Source organism: Lagenorhynchus albirostris, unplaced genomic scaffold (assembly GCF_949774975.1).
Source record: "Lagenorhynchus albirostris unplaced genomic scaffold, mLagAlb1.1 scaffold_330, whole genome shotgun sequence".
In the NCBI taxonomy this organism is placed as follows: Eukaryota; Metazoa; Chordata; class Mammalia; order Artiodactyla; family Delphinidae; genus Lagenorhynchus; species Lagenorhynchus albirostris.
The window spans coordinates 39,827-50,600 of record NW_026783637.1 but is presented as its reverse complement, the minus strand read 5'-3'; the positions used below and the strand labels follow the sequence as shown (position 1 = coordinate 50,600).

Below are 10,774 nucleotides of genomic sequence, written 5' to 3'. Positions count from 1 at the left end.
TAATTTGAGCTTCCGTTTCTCAGCTCCAAAGGATACCCTCGCCCGATGACATAGGGCATTGGACACACAGAGGACACACTCCCTCTATTCCCCTTAGGAGTACGGATTGCAGAGAAAGTTGCCCATTTCTCATTTTCCTTCTCTGGGGGCCCCTGCCAAACTCAGCGCTCGGTGATGAGAGCCTAGAAAAGTACCCAGAGGGGATGGAATCCCACACCCCTCTCGTGTGACTTCTGCACGGGGCTTGCGTCTAAAACACCCTGGAAAGACCTCTTTGTATTTTCTGCCACAGTTTTCACCCTGGTCAGGAAAACGGATCGCGAAGAAAACACGTCAAAGGACACGATATGTGACACCCAGTTTTCCCTTCAACACGTAAAACCACCTTCACACGTGGAGGAGCAATTCTGGAAACTGGACGCTCTCATATGCTGCACGTACGTTGAAAGTGTGCCCGAGTCCTGGGAACACTTCACAGATGCCCCACTGTGTGGGCCACACACGCCTGGAGCAGCTCTGCCCCCTGCCTCCCCACAGGGAACATCAGTCTTGGCTTGCCCAGGGCTACGGACAGGACACTCGCCACCCGTGACAGCTCCCTGCGGGGGCTTGGCTCTGAATCTTCGCAAGTACCTCCCTAGGTCAGGCTGACATCTTCCCTTCCCTCAAAAACCAGCCCGTGGCTCCCTGACACCCCGAAAGAAAGTGATTTGGATTTGGTGGGAATTTCCCGGCTGTTTCCCCGAGACCTGGTTTCAGAAGAAGGACTTCACGTGTTCCTCTGCAGAGTGATGGTGGTGCTGCAGTGCGTGGCGGGGCGGGGGGGGCGGGGGCCTGGTGGGGTTTATTAGCAACAAGTGTGTGCTGAGGGAACGGGTAGTCTATTTCAGGTGTTGGGCCCCCTGGCGGTCTGGGGAGGGAACTCCTATTTGATGGGCACTCCGAGAGAAAGAGGAGACACGTGGCTCAGAAGTCAGGACCAAGATGGGCCACAGGTGCCCCGAGTGCACAGGGCATTGTGCACAGGGCATTTCGGGAGCCGGCCCGTGCTGCGTGCGTGGGCGTCGGCGTCAGGCACTCAGGTTCACAGCCACCGTGCCACTTCCTGACCTGGCAAGTCACTGATACTCTCTGAGATTTCATTTCCTCCTTTCGATACAAAAGATTAATTTCAATGAGGGGGAATGAGCGAGATAGTGGCCTGGCTCCCAGCTCGGGCTTCCCGCAAGGTGTCCCGTACGATCGCTCTCTCCACACTGACATCTGTGCACAGAGAATCCTTGAGCTCCCGACAAGCTCCTGGAGAAAGGCTCCCTGGTTTGCAAGCAAGCTCATGGTGAGGGCAGAGATGGATAGGAACCTTGCTTATCCAGTGCCAGAGGGCGTGGGGATGTCCTCCAACAAGCCCCGTGGAACGAGTCACCGCCACAGCGTTTGGACAGACTCGGTGCACCTGCATGGTCTGGCGTGATGGTGCCAGTTCCAGAGAGGTTAAGCAACCTACCCAAGGGCACACAGCCTATACTCAGAGGACTAAACCTACACTGCAGCTGTCTCTCACCTCCCGGCCACACGGTGCCGGTTATGACCTCACTGGAGGCTGAATCCGGCCTCTCCTTTTTCAGGGCTGCAGGGTCTTCGGAGACAGTCCAGCTGTGCTCCTGGCTGCAGAGGTGGGAGGCCGAAGCCCAGAGAGGTCACAGAGCTGTGCGGAGGGTTCTGGCTGCCGGCTCAGGGCTCTCCCACTGCTGCCTCTGTGCCAGGTGTTCAGTGTTCTCACCCTTCGTGGGATGACATGGTGTCCGGTTGGGCGCGGGGCTGCAGTCAGCCTGCAGGAGGGCCAGTCCCATCTGTGCCACGTACGGCCGTGGGACATAACCTCTCTGTGGCTCCGTCTGCTCTGCTCTAAAGGGAAAATAATAGTGTCTGGCTCTCGGGATTAAAGAACTGAATACATGCAAAGAAGGTCAGAATATACTGGGCACTCAGGGAGCAATCGATCACATCACCCATTCATTTATTTATCTATTGATTTATTTGTTATCATCAGCCTAGGAGACACTGTTCTCCTTCCAGACACGCAAGCAAGGACGGTGTGTTTAGCTCTGTGCTCTGGGCCGTCCCCATCGACCCTGTGAGCGTGGGACCAGTACCCCCGAGAGGGTTATCCTGCCTTCACGCAAAGAGCCGTCGACACTACAGATAGAAAGCCGTGAGGAGCACAGTCGGTGTCCTCCTCACAGACACAGAAGGGTCCTGCCACTTCTGCTGTCACCTGCATCAGGATTTCCTTACCATTTTCTTTTCAGTGATTTTCTGAAATACGTTATACCAAAAGAAACCTCTTGAACGCTACTGAAGGAGAGAGTCAGAAGGTAGCCACAAAATCATAAATACATTCCTACTGTGTCACCTTGGTCGCCCCCAGGATTGAGCTGGACATGGTAGAGACGGGCCGAGGACACAGCTCTGGGCCAAAGGGGAGCTTGCTCACTGACTCCCTCTTTCAGCTGCGAAGCGACAAAAACACAGAAGCAGGGCACCACTCCCCAGCCCTGTGTGCCTGCCTCAGTAGCCTCCCTGTACTGTAGGGACTTTGGACTTTGGGAAGCGGGCTCCTGACTGCTGTCTCCCTTCCCGGTTGGTGTGACAACTCAAAGAGCAAAAGTGACTAACAAGGCTTGGCATGGACTCCATGGTGAGTAACTGTCAGGACTACTCAAAGGGAACTCTATCCACTTGTCTCGCTTTGTTATTTACCGCCAGGTCTGCCTATCACCTACAATGATGCCGCCCCTGGGGAAGCATCCCATGATGAGGGAACCTCCACCCTGGCGTGGGGGTGGACCGGCTACAGTGAGGAGCGCCCCTGGAAAGTTTAGGCAAAGAAGCCCCCGGACAAATGAGCCAGGATCCCCCCAGGAAAGGAACACACAAGTGACGCCTCGCGGCTGAAGGCAATGTTCACCGCGCTGCGGTTACAGGAGGCGGTACCGGAAAAATGCTTCCAAAGGACCGTGGTGGGGACCGGGGCTGGCAACGCCCGGGGACACATGGGGTCGGCCAAACGGTGGTGAGGGTCACATCCGCCTGCGCTCTCTGACACCGCTCCCCGGCTCCAGCCAAGCCAGGGACACGAGCGGGAGGCGGGGGCTGTTCTCAGGCTGCGGGAAACGGCCACCCGGAGGCCGGCGGCGCGGGGCCTGGGGCCTGGGGCCTGGGGCCTGGGGCGGGGAAGACCGGAGGACGCGGGAGCCGGATTCCTGCACAAGCCGCCAACACGGTGGCTGCTCCCGTCGGGCACATTGGGAAGGGGCGGCCAGGGGCCTGGGACACCGCTTACCGCACGGCACCCGGTTCCTCCGCTCCAGCCGGCACCGACGTGGAATCGTGCGCTCGGCCCCGCCTGTTGCTCACAGCCCGGCCCAGGGCGCTGCGGGCGGCGCGGGCGCGGAGCCGCGGGGCGGGTGCAAGGCGGGGGCGGGGCCTCTGCGCCCGGGCCGCCTCCTCGGCCTATAACTGAGCCCCCGGGCTCCTCGCTCCCACACGGCCCCCACCGGACCCGTGAAGCGGCTTCGCCCCTTGCTTTGGACCTCGGGCCTCACTCCTCCTCCAGATGGACCCCAAGTGCTCCTGCCCCACTGGTAAGGGAGCCCTGCCTTTGAGCCTTAGGATGCCCCCTTCCCGGGCACAGGACGAGAAGGGAGGGCTTTGAGTTTTGAGCTCAGGAGGACTCCTGTCACGGGTCCAGGGCTTTCTTGGTAGCCAGGCTCCTGAGGGCACGTCAGTCTCCCTTTGCCTCTCCGTTGACACTGAGGGCACGGAGGCTCCAGGCTGTCCTTCTTGAGGTCACCCGGCAGGTCAGGGGATTGCTAGACCGGGACCCAGCGTTTGGAGGAGGCCTCGGACCTGCCACGATTTGATGGGAGGAGGGGACGCTGCCTCTTTGGGGTTCAGGCCATGGGCCCCGGCCCCCGGCCCCAGTCGGCCTGGGCTGCGTCTGGAGCCCGGGACCTTCCCTGTGGAGTCCCATCAGGAGGGGACCTACTCTCCTTGGACCAGAAGAGAGGAGCTGGGGCTTCTCTATCCGCCCGAGTGGACACGAGCTCCCGGGGCTGGGTCCTGACAGAGGAGGAGGGCTCAGGGAGGCATTGCTGACCGTCTGCTGTAGCTCCTGCATCCCCGTCCCTGCTCACCGCTGGCCTCCTTTCCCTTCCCGGCAGGCGGCTCCTGCGGCTGCGCTGGCTCCTGCACCCGCAAAGCCTGCAGATGCGCCTCCTGCAAGAAGAGTGAGTGTGCGGGGCCTTCTCTGGGAATGCGGGGTCTGGGCTGAGTGCGAGGAGGGGGCCCAGGGCTCAGCAGGCAGGCAGGAGCAGGACAGTGACCAGACTTCCCGGCACCCCCCTCACCAGGAAGGGATTCACAGTCAGAGCTGGAATCGCCTTCGGCGTGACCGAGACCCAGGCGCGCACTAGAGAACAGGGAGACTGAGGCCCAGACGGGTCACCGACAAACAACCTCAGACCTGTCACTAGAACTAGTCCTCCCGCCTCCTGAGACCCGCTTCCGAATCCTCTCAGGGACTGAAGCACTTTAGGGACAGGAACCAGTGGCCGTGCGTGGCTTCTCGGACCCGGTGCAGCCCCTTCCTGTCGAAGCAGCCCAGAGCTTCCCTATCCCGAGCGGGAGCTGCTCTGTGCGGGCTTTGCCTCCACTTTGATCCTGAGGACTTGGCTCACATCACTGGTGGTGCTGGGGGCTGGCTTTCTCCTGTCCCCAGAGGCCCTGCTCACTGTCTCTCCAAGGCGCTGTGCCCTGTCCTGGGCACAGATGGGCCGGGCAACCTGAACCTAGTGTCTGAGAGCAATTACCTCAGGACAGAGGACACCATCGTAAACTCAGGGTCTGGGCCCGAGGGCGGCTGGGGCCAGGCCTGCTGCTGGGAAGGGTGGTTCCGGACAACGCGTGGTCCGACCGCACGCTGCCCTTGCCTCCCCAGGCTGCTGCTCCTGCTGCCCCGTGGGCTGCGCCAAGTGTGCCCAGGGCTGCGTCTGCAAAGGGGCCTCGGACAAGTGCAGCTGCTGTGCCTGATGTCGCGGAGAGCCTGCCCCGGGTGTCAACAGAGCAACCAGGACAAACCTGCATTTTACCGTTTTTCATACAACCGGACCTGACGCTACATTCCTTTTTCTATGAAATCTGTGACTTGTAATAAAAGCTGTTGACTTTATTCTGGCTCTGTCTTCCTTGGTGTGTCTTGGACAAAGAGACTCCGTGCCCATCAGGGCTGGCGTGGGGAACTGGACTGGACGTGCAGAGACCTCGGCTCTGGACCAAAGAGTACCCCCCCACACACCCCACACCCCCAAAACACGCACACTGAGCGTCTTAGCCGCCTAGGTTAATTTGAGCTTCCGTTTCTCAGCTCCAAAGGATACCCTCGCCCGATGACATAGGGCATTGGACACACAGAGGACACACTCCCTCTATTCCCCTTAGGAGTACGGATTGCAGAGAAAGTTGCCCATTTCTCATTTTCCTTCTCTGGGGGCCCCTGCCAAACTCAGCGCTCGGTGATGAGAGCCTAGAAAAGTACCCAGAGGGGATGGAATCCCACACCCCTCTCGTGTGACTTCTGCACGGGGCTTGCGTCTAAAACACCCTGGAAAGACCTCTTTGTATTTTCTGCCACAGTTTTCACCCTGGTCAGGAAAACGGATCGCGAAGAAAACACGTCAAAGGACACGATATGTGACACCCAGTTTTCCCTTCAACACGTAAAACCACCTTCACACGTGGAGGAGCAATTCTGGAAACTGGACGCTCTCATATGCTGCACGTACGTTGAAAGTGTGCCCGAGTCCTGGGAACACTTCACAGATGCCCCACTGTGTGGGCCACACACGCCTGGAGCAGCTCTGCCCCCTGCCTCCCCACAGGGAACATCAGTCTTGGCTTGCCCAGGGCTACGGACAGGACACTCGCCACCCGTGACAGCTCCCTGCGGGGGCTTGGCTCTGAATCTTCGCAAGTACCTCCCTAGGTCAGGCTGACATCTTCCCTTCCCTCAAAAACCAGCCCGTGGCTCCCTGACACCCCGAAAGAAAGTGATTTGGATTTGGTGGGAATTTCCCGGCTGTTTCCCCGAGACCTGGTTTCAGAAGAAGGACTTCACGTGTTCCTCTGCAGAGTGATGGTGGTGCTGCAGTGCGTGGCGGGGCGGGGGGGGGCGGGGGCCTGGTGGGGTTTATTAGCAACAAGTGTGTGCTGAGGGAACGGGTAGTCTATTTCAGGTGTTGGGCCCCCGCGGCGGTCTGGGGAGGGAACTCCTATTTGATGGGCACTCCGAGAGAAAGAGGAGACACGTGGCTCAGAAGTCAGGACCAAGATGGGCCACAGGTGCCCCGAGTGCACAGGGCATTGTGCACAGGGCATTTCGGGAGCCGGCCCGTGCTGCGTGCGTGGGCGTCGGCGTCAGGCACTCAGGTTCACAGCCACCGTGCCACTTCCTGACCTGGCAAGTCACTGATACTCTCTGAGATTTCATTTCCTCCTTTCGATACAAAAGATTAATTTCAATGAGGGGGAATGAGCGAGATAGTGGCCTGGCTCCCAGCTCGGGCTTCCCGCAAGGTGTCCCGTACGATCGCTCTCTCCACACTGACATCTGTGCACAGAGAATCCTTGAGCTCCCGACAAGCTCCTGGAGAAAGGCTCCCTGGTTTGCAAGCAAGCTCATGGTGAGGGCAGAGATGGATAGGAACCTTGCTTATCCAGTGCCAGAGGGCGTGGGGATGTCCTCCAACAAGCCCCGTGGAACGAGTCACCGCCACAGCGTTTGGACAGACTCGGTGCACCTGCATGGTCTGGCGTGATGGTGCCAGTTCCAGAGAGGTTAAGCAACCTACCCAAGGGCACACAGCCTATACTCAGAGGACTAAACCTACACTGCAGCTGTCTCTCACCTCCCGGCCACACGGTGCCGGTTATGACCTCACTGGAGGCTGAATCCGGCCTCTCCTTTTTCAGGGCTGCAGGGTCTTCGGAGACAGTCCAGCTGTGCTCCTGGCTGCAGAGGTGGGAGGCCGAAGCCCAGAGAGGTCACAGAGCTGTGCGGAGGGTTCTGGCTGCCGGCTCAGGGCTCTCCCACTGCTGCCTCTGTGCCAGGTGTTCAGTGTTCTCACCCTTCGTGGGGTGACATGGTGTCCGGTTGGGCGCGGGGCTGCAGTCAGCCTGCAGGAGGGCCAGTCCCATCTGTGCCACGTACGGCCGTGGGACATAACCTCTCTGTGGCTCCGTCTGCTCTGCTCTAAAGGGAAAATAATAGTGTCTGGCTCTCGGGATTAAAGAACTGAATACATGCAAAGAAGGTCAGAATATACTGGGCACTCAGGGAGCAATCGATCACATCACCCATTCATTTATTTATCTATTGATTTATTTGTTATCATCAGCCTAGGAGACACTGTTCTCCTTCCAGACACGCAAGCAAGGACGGTGTGTTTAGCTCTGTGCTCTGGGCCGTCCCCATCGACCCTGTGAGCGTGGGACCAGTACCCCCGAGAGGGTTATCCTGCCTTCACGCAAAGAGCCGTCGACACTACAGATAGAAAGCCGTGAGGAGCACAGTCGGTGTCCTCCTCACAGACACAGAAGGGTCCTGCCACTTCTGCTGTCACCTGCATCAGGATTTCCTTACCATTTTCTTTTCAGTGATTTTCTGAAATACGTTATACCAAAAGAAACCTCTTGAACGCTACTGAAGGAGAGAGTCAGAAGGTAGCCACAAAATCATAAATACATTCCTACTGTGTCACCTTGGTCGCCCCCAGGATTGAGCTGGACATGGTAGAGACGGGCCGAGGACACAGCTCTGGGCCAAAGGGGAGCTTGCTCACTGACTCCCTCTTTCAGCTGCGAAGCGACAAAAACACAGAAGCAGGGCACCACTCCCCAGCCCTGTGTGCCTGCCTCAGTAGCCTCCCTGTACTGTAGGGACTTTGGACTTTGGGAAGCGGGCTCCTGACTGCTGTCTCCCTTCCCGGTTGGTGTGACAACTCAAAGAGCAAAAGTGACTAACAAGGCTTGGCATGGACTCCATGGTGAGTAACTGTCAGGACTACTCAAAGGGAACTCTATCCACTTGTCTCGCTTTGTTATTTACCGCCAGGTCTGCCTATCACCTACAATGATGCCGCCCCTGGGGAAGCATCCCATGATGAGGGAACCTCCACCCTGGCGTGGGGGTGGACCGGCTACAGTGAGGAGCGCCCCTGGAAAGTTTAGGCAAAGAAGCCCCCGGACAAATGAGCCAGGATCCCCCCAGGAAAGGAACACACAAGTGACGCCTCGCGGCTGAAGGCAATGTTCACCGCGCTGCGGTTACAGGAGGCGGTACCGGAAAAATGCTTCCAAAGGACCGTGGTGGGGACCGGGGCTGGCAACGCCCGGGGACACATGGGGTCGGCCAAACGGTGGTGAGGGTCACATCCGCCTGCGCTCTCTGACACCGCTCCCCGGCTCCAGCCAAGCCAGGGACACGAGCGGGAGGCGGGGGCTGTTCTCAGGCTGCAGGAAACGGCCACCCGGAGGCCGGCGGCGCGGGGCCTGGGGCCTGGGGCCTGGGGCCTGGGGCCTGGGGCCTGGGGCGGGGAAGACCGGAGGACGCGGGAGCCGGATTCCTGCACAAGCCGCCAACACGGTGGCTGCTCCCGTCGGGCACATTGGGAAGGGGCGGCCAGGGGCCTGGGACACCGCTTACCGCACGGCACCCGGTTCCTCCGCTCCAGCCGGCACCGACGTGGAATCGTGCGCTCGGCCCCGCCTGTTGCTCACAGCCCGGCCCAGGGCGCTGCGGGCGGCGCGGGCGCGGAGCCGCGGGGCGGGTGCAAGGCGGGGGCGGGGCCTCTGCGCCCGGGCCGCCTCCTCGGCCTATAACTGAGCCCCCGGGCTCCTCGCTCCCACACGGCCCCCACCGGACCCGTGAAGCGGCTTCGCCCCTTGCTTTGGACCTCGGGCCTCACTCCTCCTCCAGATGGACCCCAAGTGCTCCTGCCCCACTGGTAAGGGAGCCCTGCCTTTGAGCCTTAGGATGCCCCCTTCCCGGGCACAGGACGAGAAGGGAGGGCTTTGAGTTTTGAGCTCAGGAGGACTCCTGTCACGGGTCCAGGGCTTTCTTGGTAGCCAGGCTCCTGAGGGCACGTCAGTCTCCCTTTGCCTCTCCGTTGACACTGAGGGCACGGAGGCTCCAGGCTGTCCTTCTTGAGGTCACCCGGCAGGTCAGGGGATTGCTAGACCGGGACCCAGCGTTTGGAGGAGGCCTCGGACCTGCCACGATTTGATGGGAGGAGGGGACGCTGCCTCTTTGGGGTTCAGGCCATGGGCCCCGGCCCCCGGCCCCAGTCGGCCTGGGCTGCGTCTGGAGCCCGGGACCTTCCCTGTGGAGTCCCATCAGGAGGGGACCTACTCTCCTTGGACCAGAAGAGAGGAGCTGGGGCTTCTCTATCCGCCCGAGTGGACACGAGCTCCCGGGGCTGGGTCCTGACAGAGGAGGAGGGCTCAGGGAGGCATTGCTGACCGTCTGCTGTAGCTCCTGCATCCCCGTCCCTGCTCACCGCTGGCCTCCTTTCCCTTCCCGGCAGGCGGCTCCTGCGGCTGCGCTGGCTCCTGCACCTGCAAAGCCTGCAGATGCGCCTCCTGCAAGAAGAGTGAGTGTGCGGGGCCTTCTCTGGGAATGCGGGGTCTGGGCTGAGTGCGAGGAGGGGGCCCAGGGCTCAGCAGGCAGGCAGGAGCAGGACAGTGACCAGACTTCCCGGCACCCCCCTCACCAGGAAGGGATTCACAGTCAGAGCTGGAATCGCCTTCGGCGTGACCGAGACCCAGGCGCGCACTAGAGAACAGGGAGACTGAGGCCCAGACGGGTCACCGACAAACAACCTCAGACCTGTCACTAGAACTAGTCCTCCCGCCTCCTGAGACCCGCTTCCGAATCCTCTCAGGGACTGAAGCACTTTAGGGACAGGAACCAGTGGCCGTGCGTGGCTTCTCGGACCCGGTGCAGCCCCTTCCTGTCGAAGCAGCCCAGAGCTTCCCTATCCCGAGCGGGAGCTGCTCTGTGCGGGCTTTGCCTCCACTTTGATCCTGAGGACTTGGCTCACATCACTGGTGGTGCTGGGGGCTGGCTTTCTCCTGTCCCCAGAGGCCCTGCTCACTGTCTCTCCAAGGCGCTGTGCCCTGTCCTGGGCACAGATGGGCCGGGCAACCTGAACCTAGTGTCTGAGAGCAATTACCTCAGGACAGAGGACACCATCGTAAACTCAGGGTCTGGGCCCGAGGGCGGCTGGGGCCAGGCCTGCTGCTGGGAAGGGTGGTTCCGGACAACGCGTGGTCCGACCGCACGCTGCCCTTGCCTCCCCAGGCTGCTGCTCCTGCTGCCCCGTGGGCTGCGCCAAGTGTGCCCAGGGCTGCGTCTGCAAAGGGGCCTCGGACAAGTGCAGCTGCTGTGCCTGATGTCGCGGAGAGCCTGCCCCGGGTGTCAACAGAGCAACCAGGACAAACCTGCATTTTACCGTTTTTCATACAACCGGACCTGACGCTACATTCCTTTTTCTATGAAATCTGTGACTTGTAATAAAAGCTGTTGACTTTATTCTGGCTCTGTCTTCCTTGGTGTGTCTTGGACAAAGAGACTCCGTGCCCATCAGGGCTGGCGTGGGGAACTGGACTGGACGTGCAGAGACCTCGGCTCTGGACCAAAGAGTACCCCCCCACACAC

The 10,774-nt window shown here is 60.2% G+C and overlaps 1 protein-coding gene across 1 annotated transcript; it reads left to right on the top strand.

The window, feature by feature from the left end:
- Positions 1 to 3,442: 3,442 nt before the first annotated feature.
- Positions 3,443 to 5,230, top strand: LOC132514375 (metallothionein-1E-like). The gene is made up of 3 exons (XM_060138983.1): positions 3,443 to 3,644; positions 4,224 to 4,289; positions 5,000 to 5,230. Exons 1-3 carry the CDS (start codon positions 3,617 to 3,619, stop codon positions 5,089 to 5,091), a joined length of 186 nt encoding a protein of 61 aa, XP_059994966.1. The 5' UTR covers positions 3,443 to 3,616; the 3' UTR covers positions 5,092 to 5,230.
- The last annotated feature ends 5,544 nt before the right edge of the window (positions 5,231 to 10,774 follow it).

What these genes read in the sequence shown, in the direction of transcription:
- LOC132514375 (XM_060138983.1), top strand. Translation starts at nt 3,617, where the DNA reads ATGGACCCCAAGTGCTCCTGCCCCACTG. An exon ending in CAAGTGCTCCTGCCCCACTG is followed by an intron (nt 3,645 to 4,223) that starts GTAAGGGAGCCC and finishes CCTTCCCGGCAG; the next exon opens with GCGGCTCCTGCGGCTGCGCT. An exon ending in ATGCGCCTCCTGCAAGAAGA is followed by an intron (nt 4,290 to 4,999) that starts GTGAGTGTGCGG and finishes TTGCCTCCCCAG; the next exon opens with GCTGCTGCTCCTGCTGCCCC.